The 22,484-nt window shown below is 43.3% G+C and overlaps 2 protein-coding genes across 7 annotated transcripts; one reads left to right on the top strand and one right to left on the bottom strand.

The window, feature by feature from the left end:
• Positions 1–795: 795 nt before the first annotated feature.
• Positions 796–5,503, top strand: LOC135369462 (glutamate receptor ionotropic, kainate 3-like). Its single transcript, XM_064603051.1, has 5 exons — positions 796–804; positions 1,224–1,365; positions 2,798–3,021; positions 3,515–3,768; positions 5,092–5,503. Exons 1-5 carry the CDS (start codon positions 796–798, stop codon positions 5,315–5,317), a joined length of 855 nt encoding a protein of 284 aa, XP_064459121.1. The 3' UTR covers positions 5,318–5,503.
• A 420-nt stretch (positions 5,504–5,923) lies between these two features.
• Positions 5,924–21,317, bottom strand: LOC135368720 (uncharacterized). 6 transcript variants are annotated; one of them, XM_064602182.1, is made up of 18 exons: positions 21,170–21,317; positions 19,769–19,930; positions 18,384–18,514; positions 17,039–17,168; positions 16,306–16,374; positions 15,551–15,654; positions 14,513–14,597; positions 13,595–13,762; positions 12,669–12,755; positions 12,152–12,252; positions 10,783–10,899; positions 9,952–10,012; positions 9,032–9,142; positions 7,683–7,747; positions 7,402–7,473; positions 7,188–7,290; positions 6,401–6,467; positions 5,924–6,322 (listed from the first exon to the last, which is right to left on the bottom strand). In XM_064602182.1, exons 1-18 carry the CDS (start codon positions 21,290–21,292, stop codon positions 6,210–6,212), a joined length of 1,869 nt encoding a protein of 622 aa, XP_064458252.1. In that variant the 5' UTR covers positions 21,293–21,317; the 3' UTR covers positions 5,924–6,209. The 6 variants fall into 6 exon arrangements, with proteins under 6 accessions (XP_064458252.1, XP_064458253.1, XP_064458257.1 ...); XM_064602183.1 differs by having other exon boundaries at positions 21,221–21,307; XM_064602187.1 differs by lacking the exon at positions 21,170–21,317 and adding an exon at positions 20,967–21,031.
• Between the last annotated feature and the right edge of the window lie 1,167 nt (positions 21,318–22,484).

Raw genomic sequence — 22,484 nt, 5'->3', positions numbered from 1 at the left:
CAGGTGTACCTTTCTTCGCGAGGAACTGACATCGCTAATCGGATGCATCATTTTGTTAGACGTTCGGTGTCTAAAACCAGAGGAAACCAAATAGTCATTCAATCGCCGACATGAAGATATTGAGTACACTGCTGAGTCACTAGCAGTACATAATGCTTCTGCGAAAGTATAATTTATCGCGAAACCACGCCAGAAGAACGGAACTTGACTAAGGGATACGTGTCTTCTGGCTACAGGAAGCACACGCTGCTGCGGGAGGAATGACCATACTCCCGGAGAGGTACGCTTCCGTCTCCTTTACTAGTGACTACCTCGTGGACAGAACTACTTTCGTCGTCAAGTCGCCGTCAAAGGCCAACAGAGCTACAGCCATCTCGAGACCATTTTCTCGAAACGTAAGGACGTTACCTCTGAACTGCAGTGCAGCTAGCATACAGAGGTTCTGGAAAGGAAAGTTATCAGACGCTCCAGTGCCATCACTGCGTGGTCGAGCCCACAAAGTTCATATGCTATACAGGTTTCACTGTTACTTTACGGTGAGGTGTCCTTACTTCCACCAATTCTACCGACAAATATAGTTGTATTATACATATTGTCTCTCGTGCGCCTGCAACGGGCCCTGGCAGGCATACACTATAGCTCCGCTCTAATCATGTCTGATGAACCTTCAGCCTTACCTGAAGCACGCAATAATGGACAGCTTCCTGTCTAGCACAACACACACCATCCTTAATGTTTCCTATATATAACATTCAGCTCTGGTGAGGCACAAGGCAAGCCATTCCGGACGGACAAATGGCCTTGGTATAAGGGAGCATCAGTTGCTTCTGGTGTGCCATTAGTCCTGTCCACAAAAGAGACTTTCATGAGGCACACCAGGCATCGGGGATTTGCGTGGAAAGTTAGAATGTGTCCTGATAGGGGTGCGATGTCTTCAACCCAGCACATGGCTTGAGAAACCGTTCTGTCGGGAAAAATATGTCAAACCCTGCCTTTAGTCCTCTGAGGCAAGATTGCATTTGACGTTGCATGACCGCGTAGTGTCGCTTGAGCAAGCAGCACAGACACAGTCGTTGTTGAGAGATAGACCTGCCACAAATCTCTATTTAGCTTGAGGCTATACACAATATTCTGGCGATATTCTGCCTTTTCCGAAGGATAGAACTTCGAATAATTACGATCCCATGCGGTTCTACTCTGCATTTCTTAACGTTTATTTTCAGGTGTGGATGGCTCTTGCTCTTGCAGCCGGATTATCTACGCTATACCTTCTGCTACAAAATCGACAGGGTTGCTTTCCAGCGGATCCTCTGCGGGACGGCTTTGAGACAATAATCCAGATCTACAGGTTGCTCACTGGTCAAGGTACTGCCGCCACCTCTATGTCCCCCCTTTCACCTATAAAGATCTTTGGTAATGGGATGAAGTATGTAAAATGATAAATAAGGCACCGGATAATCCGCGTGAAATGTTACGCTTACACTGCGCATTACTGTTATTAAAGATGTCGGAGAAAGTTTGGAGCTCAAAGTTTGAACGTGTGCGCTTTATTAAAGGTCCATTAGTGTGATTAGGAAGGGGCTCAAAGGGACGGTCAATTTGGAAATCCATCTATGCTCGGCATCGGACCGGCTGCTTCTGCCGCTGCAGAGGCTCCGACGGTGTGACGTCCCTCCCTAAGCTGAGGAGTGAGAGGGCGGCGCTCAGAGGAGGAAAGACTCCGTCCAGAAGCCCCCGAACTCTGTGAGACGCCCGCACGGCTGCGGCGTTTATTTTCTCAAGGCCGTGCTCTGATTGGTTCTTAGGGAGTGACGTTTCCTCCTTGTTCAAGAGAGGGAATTCCGGCATACTTTCAACATCCGGCGTCTATTCTCGTCGTGTATTCCGTCGAATAACAAACCACGCCACTATTTCGCGTAGGATTTTCGATCGTGGTCAGCAGTCCACGAGGAGTAAAATGACACCGTAGTTTCGAAATCGACGGGAACGGAAGCGACAGGCTACGGCGAATTGTGCAACAAATAACCGCTGTGTTCTTGTGCAAGAACGATGATTGTACCTGACCTCTAGCGCAGGAGAGAGGTCCTTGATCTGCGTACCCCTCCCCCTTCTTCAGAGAGCCAGTAAGTGAATGAGTAATATGTTAACGTCATCACTCCGTGACGTAGAGAGTACGCGCCACAAGCACAGCCGCGCTGTTTCGTAGGAGACGAATTTTAAGTGGGAAATGAGCAGAGTTCTGACAGTTCCGAGTATTTCGTCGTTTATTTTTTACGACTGGGTTAATATGCGAAATTCCGAGGAAAAGCGACGGCTGTGAAAAGACGTACTATCACAAATGGAGCGAGACTCTGCCTTGCAAAAACGAGTTTTGTTGTGCGACAGAACTTGCAGACAATGACCATCTATATCAGGATCAGATGGCGACTGCTGTCATTTCATTGCGCATTTAAATATCCTAAGAAATGTCACGTTATGCAAACGGTATGCGAAAAGAAAGCACAGTTAACCAGAGCGAGAATTAAAAAAAACACACACAAACTGAATAAAGAATTGTCACTGACTTATAACATTATGAGGATGAAATGTTTGTTCGAGCCCTGATATTTTACATCCCATTTCGGAGGTAGACTTCAAGTATCCTATAGGGCTTTATGGATACGATTTGGGTTTCTGCTCTTTGGTTTCGCATGTCAGACATCACGTCTTGCATACAGGAACGTTCTTGCTCAAAGTGCCGTGTCTCGCACCTTTCTCCATGATAATATATACACCATGAATTCATCTTGATCCACAGGTATCAGAGACCCAAAATGCTGGAGTAGAAGGATGGTCTTAGGACTGTGGATGTTATTCGCGGTGACGCTGTCCGCCAGTTACAGTGGGAATCTCGTGTCCTTTATGACCAACCCCGGACTGGAGGACGCCATCGATACCGTGAAGAAATTAGTGCGCAGCGTCAAAGACAACCACTTCACCTGCGGAACCATAAAAGACGCAGCGGAATATGCCATGCTGAAGGTAAGACTTGGTATACTTCATCCATCAGGGAGACAGGGGACATTACATACGGCGCGCAATCCGCCACGCGTCTGCCGACATTGCTCCTCAAAGGGCTTGGAGGTAGACTTTCGTTCCCTCGCGCTGTTGCTAGAGGGGAGACGCCGGAGCTCCAGGTGATGTCACTTACTGTTGGAGAATCCGAAACTTTTAATTCTTGTGGGGGTTCTTTCGAAAATTCGGGGATGCTCAGTGATGCTTACTGACAGCATATGTATTTAGTGTACCGAGGCTTTGAGTGAGGCTGATTTATAATAGAAAACAAAATAAAAACCACTTTTTGAGTACGTCACACTTTACTTTACGTGGGGGTGATGAGAATCAACCTCACCCCAACTTCAGTGCTTATAAACTCACACAGGCTTCACAACAATGCACCACTACTTCACTGGACTGAGTTTGGCCTGTGTTCACAAGTGGTTCGCACTGCTTATGACAGCACATCTTTTGTAAGAACGACAATTCATCGGAGGCCAAGATCCTGCTGAAGTCCATGGAATCCAACCCTCGCAACTTTGTCCAAAGGGACGGGGAAGGATTACGGAACTGTCTGACGCGCAACTACGCCTACCTGGGCGGAGAGATTACCATCAATGCGGACATGAGCGACGAGAGGCTCTTCGTCTTCGCCAAGGACAGCTTCCAGACTGGCTGCTACAGCCTCGCATTCCACAGAGATTTTCCCTGCCTACGGCAGTTCAACTCCAGGTACATAAGAATTTTGATAAATACACTCCAACTCGCGGATAGGAATCCTTTTTGCGTGGATAAGTTCACCGGTAATTTAGGTTGTGACCAGTCAAAGTTAGGCAAAGCACAGTATAGCGAACAATGTGCTTTATGTCGCAAGCTGCGGCGGATCCTGGAGGGGTTATGGGGAGCACCCCCTCAAAAACGCTAGGCTACACATCACAGTAGAATCTCGATGATACGAATTCTTTTCCGGTCCGGTCCGGAATGCCTATTGTCCCTGTGTATTAGAGTTCGGACGATATACGAACGCGTTATCTTCCCTTTACGGATGATACGAACGAGCCGAGATCCCAAGCAGCAAAATGTACTGAAAGTCGAGTGCAATAGGGGTGGACGGTATGTGTCTTATCAATGTTCTTTAGTTTCAAGAGTCTGTTCAAGGCCTTCCACCTACCCGTCCACCCCTATTGCACTCGACTTTCAGTACATTGTGCTGCTTGGGATGAGACAGAGGTCGTTCGCTCGTAATGCGAGAGCGCGCGAGTCATGCAGCTTCTTCCCTCGAAAAGAGAGGGAAGTCCTAACCAGTAAATCCCTTGCATCATGTCGCGCAATGCAAGCAATACTCTCCCTTTGGTGGTGGTGGAGCCAAGATCAAAGGGATTGCACCGGCCGGGAACCTTATCGATTAACATAACCTTATCACCTTATCTCTGTTTTTATCTTTTTACCCCCCTCGCAACACTAAACCGCGAAGGTGTGCGACATATCGCACTGGCGGAAAACAGCGTCCAGAACACCTGGATGGAACGTATCGGGACAACTTCTGGCAACATTACGCGTCACCCTTCCGCAAGTCGGCTTCACCTAACGCATGCGTGCTTTAGGAGAAGCTCGCTTTAGAGCACTGTCGCGAGACTCGCGGGTGGAAAGCACGTACCGGATCTTTTGAATCACTGGGGGTGCGCAAAGGAAACTGCGTCGTCGAGAAACTGAGACCGCGATTGCAACTGTGCATTCAAACTTGCTACCTTAACCAGCAGTTTGAAAGGTTACACACTTTGGCGTGGATATGTATGTATACACAGTATGGGTACGCTCTACTATTGTACTAAGGCAACAACAGGCATATTGATGCTACTAGCCATCACTCTTGATAAGCAGAAAATACAAATCGAAAAATGAACTTAAGTCGTCAACCAGATGACGAAAGCGAAAAAAAAAGGAACTGTGACTCGACTGTTTCTGCAGACTAATTCTTGTACAATTCAACGTGGCAAAAGTGTTGGCATCTTTTCTTAGAGTGTGTGTCTTCAACTGCACAAATTATGTCCTCAGGATTCTTCGTCTGCAAGGCTCTGGAATCATCAGTCTCTGGTTGGAACATGAGATCTTCCGCGCCCGCAAGTGGCACTACAATGCAGACCGTGGTTCGCGTCCATTGAAGGTGTCCTATGTCGAAGGACCTTTCCTCCTTCTAGCTGCTGGTCTCGCCGTGGCCTCCATTATAGTTGTTTGTGAGATATTAATCGCTAAACGTGCGTCCCCTTGCTGCAATAAGTAGAACTTCACTTACGTTTACCTTACTATTATTGCAGAAACGCCAGAGATTTTACAACGGAACAAATAACGGCTTTGCGGAAGGGAGTTGGTAAAGATTAATACCACACAACATGATGCATAATAATGTTTGTAATATTAAGCAAAGCGATGCACATATATTAATACTCATAAAAGTCTGCATAAAAAGATAGTAAGAAGTAAATACAACATACTCATTTTAACGATGAAAGATGGAAGTCACTGAAAAAGGTTAGCCAGCTGTAGGACTCGAGCCCACATTTTCCGGATTACCGGTCCATGTTCCGGTCTCTCATGTTCTCTCATACTGATTTTAGTTAACACTTCCTCATGTTGTCAGAGGTTTATGCACTGGCCACAGTGTCGGCCAGGAGCATTTCTTTCTATGCATGGTCTTCTGCAAGTGTTATGAGTGAACAATGTATGCATTACTCATTTTTGATGGCGGAGAACATGCAAGTGCTACCCTAAAATAGTAGATGTACGACTAAAAAGCTGATAACAAAAGGTTACTTAGTTTGTTATGACTGTGATGTGCCTGTATAGTGGCTGAACCCATATCGAAATATGTAGAGTTGCATTCTATAAATAAGATGAGTAATTTTTTATTGTATATCAAATTATCAATTCAGGAAAGTCAACTTTCAGTTGTAGGCACTAAACACACTCCTACTTGATCCCACTGAAGATGTCAGAGAGAAGCACTTTAGCTTCACTTCTGTTTCTGCACCAATTCACTGTCTCAGCTAAGGTATCACAAAGGAGCTCAATTTCTCAACATTATACTCAATGCAGCGAACTGGTCAATATAAGTGTATTTGTTCCAAAACCGCACCTAGCACCTGAATATGGCTCCCAAATAAGGAATGACGTCTTTATTTCTGCAGAGCTGCCTGGATGTATTCATCCACTTCCTTTTCCACAAACGTCAGTGGGCCAGGGTTAGCCATAAGAACTTGGTGGAAGTCTCGAATATCAAACTTATTTCCTGCATTGAAATGATAAGATTGTTCCATTAGATTTCCACAAAGAACTGCTATTGCTGAGTTTGGATAAAGTCACCTACCTAGACTATTCTGTGCTTTCTGTCTCAACTCCTGAATCTTAAGTTCACCAACCTTGTATGCACAGGCCTGCAGATGACATATCTCAAAGTCAAAGTATGCAGGCTACTCATGCGGATAACATTGGTACTGGCAGGGTTGGAAGTGATTTCTGATTTGCTCATCCCTATGAGTGCCGCGTAGGAACTGGATGTTACATTTTGCATAACAGTGAACTCATAACGTCCATACTGAAGAACCCAGAGGTGAGGGACACGGAAAAAAGGAGACAGACACAACGAAGTTTCAAACACAGCTGAAAGTCTATTAAAAGACTCTGACATTTTTTTCCCATGTCCCATGTCTCGGGGTTCTTCAGTATGGATCTATATCACCAGCTCGCTTGCTTCCTAACTACTCTATCAGTACCATAAGTTCATCAAGTGTGAGCTGCTGCCAGCCAGAGCACACCGTAAGAGGGATCTCTTCCAAGGTAAAGGCAGCACAATGCAAATAACTGCCTCTTACATTTATCTGGGATAACATGAGACAAAGTATTAGTACAACTCCTTTAAGTACACAAGGCAGCAATTTTTTTTTTTTTGTGTTATAATGAATAAACATTTTGAATAGCTGATAAAACACACACACAAAAACAAGAATTTTGAGTGCATAACCTCCTCTGACATAATGAAACAGAGGACAACGTCCAACTTCAGTATTGAAAGGTATTTACAAGAGCATCTCTACGATATGCGACGTGTACCCACATTGTGTAGGTACTCGTGTAATTGCACAAGAAAAGCATACCTGTCCAGGCCACGTGATATATCTGTCAATCTCGCTTTCCACTTCTGCCATATTTGAAGCTATGTGCTCGAGGAGAAAATTAATGGCCTTTTCTCGTGACCAACTGCATAATGAGAGGTGCCATCAAATGAGAGGACATGCTGCAATGCCACCAAACTACAATCGAATGGTCGCCATTTATTGGCCTGAACGGGAGAGTGGAGAGACGGCTTACCCAAGTGCATGCATTCCAGTGTCCACCACTAAACGACAGGCACGCAAAGTTTCTTGAGACAGGTGACCAAACCTAAAGAAGAAGGAAAGAAGAATCCCACTGACTCATGGAGGTCTCAAACTACGAAAAAATTCATAATGTCTCGTAAATGCTAAGCTGCCCAACCACCAGGATACATAACTTTTTATTTGGTTATAGTAGCTGGAGTAAGACTGATGACAACATGCAACACAGTTAGAGCTATGATTCTTCACACCAGTGTGGTGGGATAGCAACATTACCTCTCGTATGCATCCTTGTAAACACCAAGCTCGTGACCAAGGTATTCACTGTAGAGAGCCCAGCCCTGTAGGAAGAAATACGTGTTACTGGCAATCATGGGTTCTAACATACATTACGGAGCTAGTATGTACATTTAAAGAAAGATGAAACGAGGACATCAAATTGCGAACCTGCTCTAAGTTATTTTATGTTACAGTACAACTGCACTTCAATGTGGATTTCAGTATAGTGAACAGTTCTGAAATTTTGTAGAAACAGCTCATTCAATGAAGTTTCAGTTCAGTAAACACTCCTTCAAGAAATACATCAGTTTTGTGCAAAAAAAAAAAACAATAATAATAATCCTCAGCATCCTATAAATAACCAAGGAGCAGATAACTAAAAACTAAACTTGGAGGCCAACTAGCGCAGGGTGGCCACCAAGTTTAGTTTTTTCAGCACATGGTGGCTAACCAAATCTAATTGTTAGTGAGCTGTAGCCAAGTAATATAATAACAACCAAACAAATATTAGCAGAAAGAAGGAAGTCACTGAAGAGGTTAGCCAGCTGTAGGACTGAAACCCACATCTTCTGGATGCTCTACTGATTGAGCTAAGCTAACACACCTCCCCAACAACTTCCAAGGGTGCATCATTTGTAGGGACAACCACATCCACTCACTCAGGCTTTAGGGTAGTGCTTAGGCTCTTGAGGCTGGTGTGTTCTCTCTTCCACTGTGTTAAACATTAGTAGAGCCTGAAGTTTTAGGGTTTAACCTAATTTTTTCCCCAAATTTGCACCCTAAATTGAAGGTTGCTGCTTTAGGGTGAAACACAATTTTTACCCGGCAAATTGCCCTCACTGAGACATCTGTAGGAAGGCACATTAATGTATCTGGCAGCAAATGCAGTTACATCACCATTTGTACCAAACCAGTACAGTTAGACTGAGTAACAGCTCAATTTCTCCCCAACTTTAGCATACGGGATGTTTTTTTTTCACCCGAATTCGCATGAATTTAGAGCCCCCCCCCAATTTAGAAAAAAATACTGCCCGAAAACTTCAGGCTCTACACATTAGCAGACAGTAACACCTCGATACACCCCCAAAAATAACAAAAGCAGAATTACAGGTAAATGAATACAGTGCTGAGACAAAGCATTCTGTGTCATATGGAACGTATCATTCACCAAGACTGTTTTAACCCCTTTCCTTTCCTAATTTGCGGACACCTACCTTTCACTTTAATTAATCTTAAACGTTTTGGGTGTTCCTGCAACTTTGGGTGTTATATCGAGGCATTACCGTAACGGGTCCAGAATTGTGAGAGAAAGCTAAGAGAGGACAACTAGTAAGGCGTATATGCACCTCGATGAATGCAGTGTGCATTGGAAAATGGGCTGGCCCGTCGTTGTATCGTCTATCATCTAGTTGGCTACGAAAGGCTGGCATGCCAGGAAGCTCCAAGGCATAAGATCCCTGCAAGTCAATCAAGTTGTTGTTGCAATCAAAATGGACTTACAGTGCATACACCAGGCAAAGTTTATCAGGGGTTGGTCGCATATAGAACAAAACTCATTGGGTCCAAACATTTTTGTGCCATAAACGATTCACTGTCAATGTACAGGGTTGCAGAAAAATTGACTACACACAGAGCTGATTTCACGCGTAGTGTCACATGCTAATATCGCATTAATCGCGACTGTTGATGCATACGGTCATTGCTATAGTGAGAACACGTATGAAGTGTGTATAGTCAAGCACGCACACATGTGTGCCGTACTTCAACACATGCGTTGTATCAGCAAGTCCACAGCCAAATCAGGCAGTAACATTAGGTCAGAGCAAGCTTGAGCTGAAATGCATGTGAAAAATCTACCTGTTCATTTGAGATATGGTCCACAATATTGGAAACCGAAATACACAGACTCTATGAGTGTTTTATGATGGCGACAGTTCTGTCGATCAAAAAACTAAATAGAATTAAAAAATCAACTGCAGTACACATACAGTACAGTGTGCTAAAAATTGCATGGGAATACAGTATGTCATATGCTTCATGAGAGCTTAACGACACCTATAAAAGGATTTATGCAATTAACATTTTGTAGTGTAATAAAATTAGGCCCAGGCCACTCCCTTTCTTGTTTCTTGCAGTACAGAAGTCCATTGCAGAGAACCTCAAATGTACTTGAATTTAAAATGCAGTACCAAATTAGCAGTTGAAATTGTTAAGTTCATAATACATAGTTTGTACATAATACAAAACCAATTGAAATATCAGTTACCTGCAAGTGATGTCCAGGGTTTCCTTCATGAAGAGCTAGTGCTGGAATGATGTACTTTGGGCTAAACAAACAAAGAGAACAGAACTCACCACACTGAAAGAAGGGATACAAAGTACAAGATGCAGCACACACAATATTATGTTAAAAACATAGGAATGTGACGTGCGACATTCTCTTCTATGAGGTACACTGCTTCTTTTCTGCTGCATAATAATACATATTTCACAGCATAAGTAATTCCAAAAGCTAGCTAGTAATTAACTCCACATACATTACAAATTACCTGCAAAGGTAACAAAGTTATAGCTATAATTACATGATATCAAAAGTAATCCTTGAAGTAAGCAAAGCAACCTTAAATTAATTAACCTTTAATTAATAAATTAACCTTATCCATAAATCTACTCCCAATTACCATTATGTAATACATTAATCACAGTTAATAAGGTGCTTGTAATTAATTACTTTACAGGTCTGGATACAGAATATTGTCACACTACTATCACCAGCAACTGTCGCGATCAATATGGGCATGATAGCCTCACATGCCTCACAGGCACACATTACTTCTCACATGGATAAAATTTGTGTTAACAGGGCCACCTGCATCTTATCTGGAGTTATACTTCCCTGCCACGTATGCCATCTCCTTCCTCTTAGATTCATTCCCCACTTCACAACTGCATTTTGTGATTAAATGTTGCTTGCCAGCTACAACTTCTCTTATGCTGTTTTGCATTCCATGGTCTCATCAAAATGGAACCAAAACTTACAGACTGTTCCCACTGAGTATATTAAGGGTTAGAGAGAGAGAGAGAGATGTGACCTTACGATCGTGCTACATCAACTCCATTGATGTAGAATATTCCCGGGCGCGAGAAGTCTGGAGTGCCTTGAATGTACATGGCAGCAGGGCCCCCTCCTCGTGATGCATCCATCAACTGCAACCTGCATTCACCAAATTATGGACATAACAAAATTACATGTACGTACAAAGATGTTTAAGCTTTATTATTGGAGTTGTGCAAGTTGTGATTCCCCCCCCCCCCCCCTTAAGTAGACATGCTCAAGAAAAATACAAATTGGATGTCTCAAGTACAGAACACTACAAATTCAATGAAAATGGGCTACACAATCACGATTTTTTCATTTATACCTGGCACGCCGCATAAATGTGCGAAAATTCTAAGCAACACCACATTTTAGCATCAATGAGTCAAGAACATGTATGTCCTTGCACAAATGTCAAAAAGAAGGAGAGGGAGATGAAATCCTGTTGAGAATCTTGGTAGAAATACCGATACAGAGATATGTGACTATCTTCTGAGAGCGAACCAGACAGCTAGTGAAGTACTTTAGCTTACACACACAGAGGCATAAGAGATTCTGCTGCTTGAAAATGCATTACCAGGGTAGTTAGTTACTTTTGAAAAGTATCCGAGTTACAGCTAGACGTACTCTGCGGGATAAAATACACTGATACAGTTACAAATACATCCAATAATGTACAGAGTACTTTTATAATTACTTTTCCTGTTAAAATGTTTGGGTGGATTTAGCAAGCTGTTACAGCTGCCCTGCGATTAATAAAGCGGACTACCTTGGGTCACGTGATGTGATAATGCACAATGCTTTTCTTTTTTTTTTCTTTCTTTCGTTAGGATAGATTCTGCACACACTTGAGATAAGAACCATTAAATATCTTTACTCCAAGAAAATAAACTGAACACTAAACCAGACAGCACACATTAACAACCAGCAATTTATCTCAGCTGCCTGCTCCCTTTCTTAATATATTTCTTCACCTGCATATCTCATTTACATGAAGGAGCACAGTCATTTCATAATTCTTCTGCATCATACGGGTTCAAAGATTTGTGCTGACGAGACCCCCAAGCTAAATAACCGCTCCAAAGTGGCATTGCTTGGCAACCCAGTGTCATATTTAAGATTCAGTGCTGATTGCAGGAATGACCGCAAAGCACTGCAGGTCAGGTTGCCTAGCCGAGTTGCGCTACCTACTGACGATGGTTGTTGCTCACATTTTTTAGCGAGAAAGAAATGCTTTCAAAATGAGTAAAGGTTCCTGAAAAAAGTTCCTCCGTGGAGGCGTACCTGATATTTCACTCAAGATACACAAAAAGTATCTAAATACATTAACAACCCTCGAAGAATTTATATACAAACACATGCTACCTACCTTAGCTTTGACACTGACTTTGGAAGATTCTTGAAGATTGTTGTCAACTTTGGGTTAATAACTTCATTGAGAAGCCGATCGTAGTCTTTCAAGATGTCTTCCTGAAGAGCACAAGGAAGAACAGGACACTTTCATAGAAGTAACACTACATCCTTTGGCTCTGAGCAAGGGCATGCATGCTATTGCATGTTATTGGAGAATTTTTTGCACTTTAGTGTCTCCTTAATGTACATTTCTACTTTACACAGCCTAGGCAATGAGCCAGAAAGTGGTTTGCTGAAACTGGATGATGGGAGGGTGCTTACTTCAATACATGTATTGAGAGAGAGAGAGATTATGTGTTTAATGCCACAAAGGCGGCAAAGGCCAAAGAGTGCCAGAACTATATGGTGAGTGTGTGGGAGATGATGATGAGAGTGAGAGAGAGAGAGAGAGGAGAGGGATGATAACAAGTGAGTGTGGTATTGAGGCAGAAGACATTTTTAAGACACTGGTAATGTAAAAGCTGTGAACTCACGCCAGAGTTGTGGTTGAATGGTTTGTCCTTGCGCAGCATTTCCATAAACTCCTTGTTGCTCATCTTAAGGCCAAGTTCCTGAACTATCTGCATAAAGTGTGCATCATGAGCCATGTCACCATTGCAGACGGAATTCAATGACATCACGATTGCCTAGCTTTGTGGATGTGGTCTAACGTCTGACGTTCCCAAGTTGTATGTAACAACAAAGAAACAATTTGTCAACACAGGGTCAACTAGAGGACCCTGCGCTTGACTGCATATTGTTTATGACTGAGAGTAAAAGAAATCATATTTGCCAGATCACAATGGCAAGTAGGAAACACATTAGGTCCCCAAAAGTTAATTTGCCAACACAAACTTGTGCTGCCAGTTTTGTTAACATAGATTTGCGATGCCGTCAGGACACATTGTTGACCGTAAAGTATGTGTTTTTTTTTTATGACAGAGCACATGTGTGAAATTACAGACAATTTATCTACGTTTGTCATGAATGCGAGACAGAGACCACAGACAGAGGACATGTTTAAACTTTCAGAAACTTTGCACAACATCCCAGAATTTTTCAACAACCCACATGGATTCACCAAATACATTTTACATACAACATTTTTCTTGGCACCTCCTTTATACGACAACCGAAGCACAGTGGCGCCACTATGCTGAACTAGTGAAGTAAAAAAAGTAAAAGTAGTAAAAAAAAAAGTAAAAGTAAAAACGCCACCCAGAGCAGGAGCTCACTGCTTCTCATGCTGCCTTTGGCATCGCCCTCGTTAGTCGCGGCACCCGGTCTGGTCCTCACCTCACTTTCTCACCGTTCGTTCTCAAATGCTGATAGAGTTAGCCATAATGCTACTGGATTGGTAATGACAAAAGCGTAATGGCAATGCCAGGTTTAAAAAGCGAAGTGAAATCGCCATCCTTACTTGCTGAATGCTGTCCGATATTCGACTGACTTCTGCCAACCCCATCTGGTGCACTTGTTCTGCATTGAGTGGAGTTCCAAGGTGATAAAGCAAGCATGCAGCGTAATATTCTTTGCCTCCAGGAAGTGAAGATGCAGCAATATCAGGTCGCAAGTTTTTCATGTATTCCTACCAAAGAAAAGCCATGTTAGTAAAAGAACATCTGGTGGTAATGACTGGGAAGACTCCGCTATTTGAAATTCACAGCTCCTTGTTGTTTAGCAGTGCTTTCATGCAAAATCCCAGGAAGCGGCAACACTCTATGGCTGGGCCTTCCAGAAAAACACTGTCATTTATTCCCTGTGACGCCTTTTTGCATGTTCTGTACTGCTCAAATTTTCCACACATAACAGGTGCTGACAGCAAAATGTGACAATTCAGGGGTTCTGCCCCACAAGGAAATTCTGAACTTGAATTATTTTCTAAAAACATTAACTAACAAATGCTGTAGTGGCATCAAAGAAAGTCCTATGAAACGTGTGCCATACACAAGTCAGAGGAGAAGAAAGCAACAGGAGAACAAACAGCCAGGAAGGACAGCCCACAGCCAAAGACCTCTAGTGACACACTTGTGCTTCACCTATGTCATTTAGGATATATACATACTGTCCTTATGCTACCAAGCTCTTTCAAACTGACACAGGTCATGTTAGCAAACTGTGAGTACTCATGTGACGAGTGAACAGTGAATAACAAAAATTTTTGCTCCTTCATATATTCATCCTTTTATCATAGTTTTTAATTTTTGTTCTTATGAAATAACAGCAAGCCAACTGTAGCCTGGCTATCCTTTCTTTTCATGCTACAACAGACGACCTCGCACAATTTTTTTGTAATAGTACCACTTTCCTATCTCTTATATTAACTGAAATAACCAACCTCTTTCATAAAGCTACCAAGCTTTTGAAATGCTGGAAGGAGTTCTTTTTCAATCACATCTCTGCCTTGCTTCTGTAGTTCATCCCTTGAACGAAAGAAAAGATGATGACAACGCACACACTGAAACTTGAGGTTGGGGTTTGGGGTTGCAGTTTCACCAGCTGGTCACAGGAAGCTGCTCTTAAATTCAGTTAAACTGCTAAGTTAACCATTATTGATGATTATTCAACAAGGTTCATCATCACAAACACTAAAATAACTCAGAAGTCCTCATTCCATAGAGTTACCAGGTCAGTGCCTTTGATTATACGCTCACGCAAAACTTTTAGTATTCAAAAGAGAGACCATACTCTCTGCAATGCAGCACCAAGGATACCAGTAGCATCACGTCAGTTCTGCAAAGCTTTCACTAAGGCCCTTCTTTTTCTGCTGCGGCAAACCCTGAATTCCGCAGCAGGGAACTATGAGTTCTGCATTTTTCCGCGGTAGAAGGCAAATTGCCCTAGTTCAGACAGAAAATACTCTCTGTTAGCACTTAGTGTGGAGGAACACGGTTACAACTCCAAAAACTGTTGTGACTTAGCATAACAAGGTACATTGTGCTTTCTTCTGAGAGGGAGTGACGTTTGTCACTGACTATCAAATTGTACTTGCTAAGTGGCCTCTCTGCATGTACAGAGTTTACTGTCGCACAGAGGTACTTGACAGCTATGGACACCAAAGCAGGGGTCAGTGTTTGCATTCCACTCCAGAATCCCAGAGAGTTGAGGGTTAGAGAGAGAAGTTAGAGGGTTTTTCCAGCACACAGATGGGGCCATATCACGGCCTGGTGGCCTTATCCGGTTGGCACATCTACACTGTAATGCGAGCCGACCCGGTGCGAGCAAAGTCCGTTCATCTCGCACATAAACTGAGTTAAGCACGCGGTTTCTGCAAAATTCTGCGCAAAACCTCATATTCCGCGGCAGACCTACAATTCTGCGAATTTTTGCAGAATCGCGGAATCGCAGAAAAAGAAGGGCCTTAGCTTTCACATACCTCACAGGCTGGGGTATGCTGTCAGGAAATTTCAGGAAGGGTGCATAAAATGAAGACTTCTCCGCAGGACCCTGTAGTGCTTCAAACCTTTCGACCACACTTTTCTACATCAGCAAACAAGAAAACAACACGTTCATCATCACCACACACACCTGTAATAGGAGGGCTCGTAGACTGTTATACAGTGCTGCGTTAGAAGCATATCAAGAAAAACTATCTCAAAATCCAAAATGAGGTACTAAAGTGCAAAAATTTCTCCTCGCAGAACGAGACACTACCTTGACATCAACACAAAGGAAAGGGGATTCATCCACGGCATCGTTCATGATTTATAAGCTAAAGAATTTACACTTTCCTTCCTTTCCTATTCAAGAAAGCCGATGATGCATAGCCTGCTCTTATTGGTCTTCACAATCTATCTGTCCAATCATCGCGAGAGGTTAATCCGAGATCAATCTGATGGACCAAATCCGAGAGACCAATCCGAGGCTCTGCATTGTTGCACTTGTTGAGAGGGAGAGCTGAAATTACAGCTTCCTTTCTTGACAAATCATGAATGATGCAACCGATGATTCCCTTTCCTTTTGTGTTGGTGTCAAGGCAGAGTCATGTTTAGTTCCACGAAGAGAAGTTTTCGCACTTTAGTGCCCCTTTAATTTCAATGGGGCAATAATGCAATAATTAATTGCAATAGTGGCCCCTTAATTGCAAAGAATGGGAACTATGAAAGAGCACTCGAACACTCAAGTACTTGCCATTGATGCTGCATGCATAGTGCGTTTCTGCCTGATGCCTTCCCTCATTAGTTCAATGATGCCATCAGCCTGAAATAATATGTAAAACAAATACTGTAAACATACTGCTAGAGCATCTTGTTATACATGCTAAAGCATTCATTTAATCAGATGTGTACAAACTATAGACACCTGTAGCAGCTTTTATTGTTCGACCCACTCAATGTCCATTTAACTGGTGTATATGTAATTGGGGCCTTGTGTTTCAGGATAAAACCCGATAAACCCTACCCCCAGATTTTGCATCATCGCCACGTACGGTACAACCAAAAAACACTGAAACTTAACTTGGCAGGGTGCCAATTCAGCCAGCGATACAAGCACTGCAGAATGCTATGTACTGCATATTCAACACGGCTGTTCCGCATCTTGTGTTAATCAAAAACGCGAAATGTGCTCAGTTTTTATTTTACACCTGAAAATGTACTCTGCCTTATTTTACAGTTTTATGGCTCCTGAAATAACACCCCTAATTTGCCCCCCCCCCACCCCCCAACCTTTACTTCACCAAATACTTTTCATATACACAGGTTTATAATTGGCTAATAATAAAATGTTTGACCTTTTCTACCACCTTTGCAAGTGGCTTTCGTTCTAAAGTGTAACGAAACAGTGAGCCATTTTAACTTGGAATATTCGAAACACTCTTCACATATAAGTGCTGCTCATGAAAGTTGAAGTCTTAGCAAGTTACCTGTTCAGGAACTTTTGAATACCTCGAGACTAACTTTCTGTAGTCATGAGGCGTATTAAATACCATGTAGTCAACAGTCTGAAGGAGGTCAACATGAACTCCTTCCAGGAAGCTAATGGGATATAGGTGCCTGCAAAGGAATTCCAGCAAGATAGAAAGTTTTAGCACATATTCCTCAACCCTTCCCACAGCTTTGAGGACCCTAAGGATATTGTGATACCCTACTACAAAAACCATTCTGTCCCAATAAAAAAAAAATATATATACGATTATCTCATGGAAGTTCACCACCTATGATTGTAATTATTGTGGTGTAAAAAATCTTTAAAAAAGCACCAGGATTCGCAGAGCTCCCTTTGTGTTAAATTGTTTCGAAGGGGGAAAAAATTAACGATGCACTCCTAAGCAGTGTACATAGTGTACATGAAGCAGATACACAGATAGTACTAAACGACACAGGTGATGCAGCACGTAATGATGTGATGCTAACAGTAGAGTATCTTGACAGTTGGCTTGAATAGTCAGGTGGACAAATTTCTTTGAAGATTTGCAAGAATGACTCAGCTAACCTGTTCTACGAGGCACATTTAAAAAATAAGGGCAGTTGGTCAGAAAAAATGACTGGCAACAGTGGTCAGATCGTGCTTGTGCAGTAGCTTCAACCAGTCCACTGGATACCTATACATTTGGACGAGATGACTCCTATAGGTGAGCTCAGCCCAAAAACCCCTAAGGCGCAAGTGATTGGCTTCAACGGGCACATGAAGCCTCTGCATCACAATGTAGTGCGCCTGCATGCTACAAACTGTTGCTTGCACGCCAGTCACACCGACAAACTTGTGAATGCAAGGGTGCAAGAAAATCGTCACTTGACAATTAGTGCTCTATTGTGGAAGTTCTAGAAAATTCACAGACAACACGGTTCCAAATTTTTACTGCAGAATTTGGTTATTTGGAACTGCGTGCATGATGGTCTCCAAAATGTTGACAGATGCTTACAGAAACCACAGAATATCTGCACAGGCATTTTTAGTCTGCTAGCACACAGAGGGTGATGAATTTACCTTCCACGCCACCTTGACTGGTGACAAAAAATGAATTCCTTTGGTCTGTGAAAACGATCTATGTGAAGGTGCAGGTGTTGAAAACAACAGTGCTGGACCGGCTGGTCACCCATTTCCTGCTTTCACAAAACAGTTTTGCTTTTCTCACGCATGTGTACTTGACTTCTTGAACAGCAAACACACTTTTGAAAAGAAAAAGAGATGAAAAGAACTACAATTGGAATTCCCCTTAAATGTCTGCTTACTTCAGCAAGACATTATGAAAGAGGGTGCTCCCTTACGCTTTATTGTCGAGTCCTCGCAGGTACCCTTCCAAAGCATCGATAAATATGTGGAGACTGCACAAGGACCACTTGTCCTTCACTTTTGGAAGCAGCTCCCTCCCACGCTTTAGGAACTCTTCAACTACATGCTGCAAATCAAAACAATAAATAAAGTTATAAATAAAACTAAATAGAAACTGGGAAAACATATAATGGAGAAGCTGAAAAAGACATCAGGCTATGTTGCGACATAGCCTGAGCGCTGTAGCGTAAAAGCTAGCGTATAGCTATGTAGCGAAAAAGACATCAGGCTATGGTCAGCACGGCCGGCTGGGGACGGCGGAGCGACCTTGAGCCTTCCCCGAAACTCCTTGTTACAGGGAGCATCAGAAGGGTCGCCTTGCGTTTTTCGGCTGTCCGCGCTGTGAACTTTCCTCTGTTATGTGTCTGAGACACATGACCCTGGCCTGTATTTTTTCGGTCTTGTCCGGTCTGCTTCGCTTTTTACTTATTTTACTTATCGTTTTTTCAACTCCCTCAGCTAGATAAGTGTCTTCGATTGTGGTTTTGCTTGTCTCTTTCCCTTTCTCCCTCCCTTTCTACTGGTATATATACGTCCGGTTGTACGGCTACTCTTTAACCTGATGAAGTGCAGACTCTGCACGAAAGTCTTGTTCATCTTAATTGTAATAAAGTGTTCCTACCCGTTTTCCTTCACTCAATTCCAAGGCAATGATTCTAGATTCGGGAATCCGAACCCCAGTGTCCAAAATGGTGAATCAAATCTTTCGAATCCACCAACCACGTTTGTTTGTTGCTTTTCAAAAATTGGCACCCGCGGAGTCCGCCGAAAGCCTGATTGGGCTATGGATGTTTTCTTGTTTGTTTGTTTACATTGTGCTGGGCTGAAAAAGTTCAGGCAGGAACCCTTACATTACAAGTTTAAAAGTAGGCCAGTTCTGCTTTTGATTGTTTCTTAGTTCTATGGAAACAGTTCAGATTTGAGAATTTATGTATTTCATGTAGTCAATGCACCACATGTTAAATAAATTACATTTAAGTAGAAATGTTTTTTCCCTGGCTTTTTAAACACTTTTCTTTCCTTTTAAGAAAGAATTCGGAAAATTATGGATTCTTCCTCTCTCTAATTACCAGAGGTACAGTAGTGTGCCATAGTCTGTACCTGAGCAGATCCATGCAGTCAAGTCAGTCCAACATACAGTGCAGTCCCATTCATTTGAACTCGAAGGGACTGGAGATTTGTTTGAATAAAGCAGAGTTTAACCTAATGGATGTCACTCTGAATGAAGGCCTGATACATTGATCATGACATGCATCCTGACAAAGTATACGTGGAGTTGCGTATGAGTTGACAGGATTAAAAGTAGGGACGTATGTCTCACCCTCCTTTTATCATAGGAGTCGAGGGTGTAGGACTCCAGAAGGTGGTCGTACTTGTGCTCTCCCATCATGGTTGCCAACTCTGGACTGTCTTTCAACCTCCATTGCCAAAAGTCAGCAAACAACATGTCAGCCATCTCCTCCGCAGCTCTCCTTTCAAACGGCTGGAATAACAAGATGGCCACAAGTGTGAAATGTGTGTCCAATCAACGACAAAACTTTTCACGAACACCGGATTAAAATTATTACAGCCATCGTTAAACATTCTGTGCAAACGTCCTGTTACCAGAGCTACGTTACTTCAAGAGAAAAGTTTCATGTGTACCGTGTGTTGCGGAAAGGGAGGGGACAGCCGGACTTGATGACGCTCAAACTTTTACTGACAACAAACGGCAAAACAGAACAACAGGGTGTGCTAATGGCACGCACTGTATGCCTTTCATCATCTTTCCTCAACATTCTCCCTGGCCGACGTTGTGGCGATGTGCCCAATGCGCGTGCAAAAACGGTCCCGCCATACTTCGCTTTGTGCTTCAATCAATCCCCTGGAAATCTGCTGGAAGTGCGACAGCGTCCTCGTCCTGATGGGAGCCCTCACAGCAGAGTCATAGCATCGGAGTCGTAGAAAGACGCCACTCAGCTCAAGTTTCTCACACATCCAGTATGCCTCATACAGTGGACGTACCCATCAATGCTTTGAAGACAGTCATAGGTGATGACGTAACGAAAACCCTCGAGTCCATGGACTGCTCCTGCAGCTGCCAGTTCGGTATGGCACCCTCGGGACAAACAAGTTACTGTCTCTTGCGGATAGAGTCGTAGCCATACTTGTTGGCAGGACAGGAGAAACATATCAAACGGCCACTTCGTTACACCGTGAGAGCCAGAAAATTCTTGGTGATCTATGCGGAAATGACAAATCCTAAGCTTTTACGGGGCTCAAACATAAAAGGATGAAAGGCTAGCCAGCCTGAGGTTCTAACCGGGACATAACCAAAAGTGCGCTCCCAATTACACGTAGTTTCAAAAACGCTGTTCCAGAGAATATTCTAACAGATTCGGAGAAAATATTGCAACGCAAATGAATTATACAGGTCCCAATGAATAAGGTTAAAAATACCCGAGCAAGGTCGTTGACCTCGATATCAAGCGGTGGTACACCAAAGTGCAAAAGAACGTTACCACAACCGTTAGACGTACGTATGCGTATCGCCTGCAAGCGCTCGACTGGCTCGACTACACACGTGTAGTGTACACTGAACGTTGGCCCCTCAGCTGCTCCCGCTATTGCCCAGCTGTTGCCGGCAAGGCAGGAAGTGACACAAGCTTTCATATGGCTGAGCACGGCAAGGTTTTTACAAACTTGCAAGAGCGTAATACGTAACACCGGTGCCCATACGTACTCTGTAGACAAACGCTAGAAGTAAGCAAAGTAGGCCGCCTCCAATAAATACCACGGAAAGGGTGCCGCTACTCAAAATACGGAGGTTCTGTTGGTTCCGTTTTGGCGACACATGTGACGACATGATGCTCACGCTGTCGATAGGGCAGACTACCTAGCGTTCGTAAAAGCAGCGAAATCGAACGTAATCGATGCCGCTTCGTCGTCTCGAAAGATACGTTATGGTTACCTCGTTACTGATTCAAAGTGTGGCTTTTTGCAATGATCAAATAATCAAAGCTCGTGACCCCTCGAACCGCCTCAAACTTCAGGAATAAGACAGCATTTTTCTTACATCGCCAATCAAACGGACTTTATCTTGTTGTGTGGCAAGTAGCGGGATCATCGGAAGCTGACGGCAATGGGGCGACCGCCCCCCCCCCCCCCCCCTAAATTTCATGGAGTGGTGCAGGAAACTTTTGTTTCCTCTGTAAGCAGAATGTGTAACTTACCATGAACATATTTAAGTAGCATCACTACTTCTCAGTCATAAACCACATTCCAAACCTAAATATGCCTATATAGAGAGATAGTGAGAGATAGATGGCCGTCAGTAGTTTATCCAGAATGATCCAGAACCGCAAACATGGGGAGTGTCACAAAAAAAGAAAAGTGGGGGTGTCGCCAAAAATTTGGGGGGTGTTCGGGGCTGGATAAATCGCTGCTGGCGATTGCCTATATATTCCCAGGATTTTTCATCACAGATGTGGCCTGATGCCCATATCTGCTGCTTTTGTGGACTTTCTGCTCAGCGAAAGGGAAATGTTGGACTTTTTTCAGGGGGAGGGGGTGCTGGGAAGTCCCTGCTATGCTAAGGAGTAACACGCCATCTTGTCTGACAAACTTTCCCTGCAAAGATTAATAGATGGAGTTTCGTTGGATTAAGTTGGTCGACAGCCTGCTGTAGAATTCCTGCCAGTGCACAAAAAGAACGTGTTTTATTATTTTGACTTCTAAACATTATTAATTCTTTACACGTGGGCAAAATAATGAATTCGAACATTCCCCATGGAATATTCTATCAGAAGAAAAGGCAAAAAACCTGCTCACGGGGCAGAAGTTCTGCCCATGGAATATCAGGAGTGGCGTGCTGTGCACATAACAGACAACAGCATCAGCCCTGTCGTCTGGTATGGAATGTCTTGTGACTGCGCTGCGGGATATTTCCCATGGTTGGAAGAGCACAAAAAGACGTTGAGTGGCAGCAGAAAGGTATGACGTCTCGCACATCTTCTGCTGGGGTACTCCGACGAATTTCTCGTGCAAATACATGGACA

This window comes from Ornithodoros turicata, chromosome 9, assembly GCF_037126465.1.
Source record: "Ornithodoros turicata isolate Travis chromosome 9, ASM3712646v1, whole genome shotgun sequence".
NCBI classification, from domain to species: Eukaryota; Metazoa; Arthropoda; class Arachnida; order Ixodida; family Argasidae; genus Ornithodoros; species Ornithodoros turicata.
Note: the sequence above shows the minus strand (reverse complement) of the source record. Positions and strands in the feature narration are given on the sequence as shown.

Coding starts and splice junctions, on each gene's coding strand:
- LOC135369462 (XM_064603051.1), top strand. Junction 1,366..2,797: donor CAGGTTGCTCACTGGTCAAG/GTACTGCCGCCA, acceptor CTTGATCCACAG/GTATCAGAGACCCAAAATGC. Junction 3,769..5,091: donor CTACGGCAGTTCAACTCCAG/GTACATAAGAAT, acceptor TTATGTCCTCAG/GATTCTTCGTCTGCAAGGCT.
- LOC135368720 (XM_064602182.1), bottom strand. CDS start 21,292: ATGTCGTCACATGTGTCGCCAAAACGGAACCAACAGAACCTCCGTATT. Junction 19,931..21,169: donor TTCTAGCGTTTGTCTACAGA/GTACGTATGGGC, acceptor TTGTTATTCCAG/CCGTTTGAAAGGAGAGCTGC. Junction 7,291..7,401: donor ACTGGAATGCATGCACTTGG/GTAAGCCGTCTC, acceptor CTCATTATGCAG/TTGGTCACGAGAAAAGGCCA.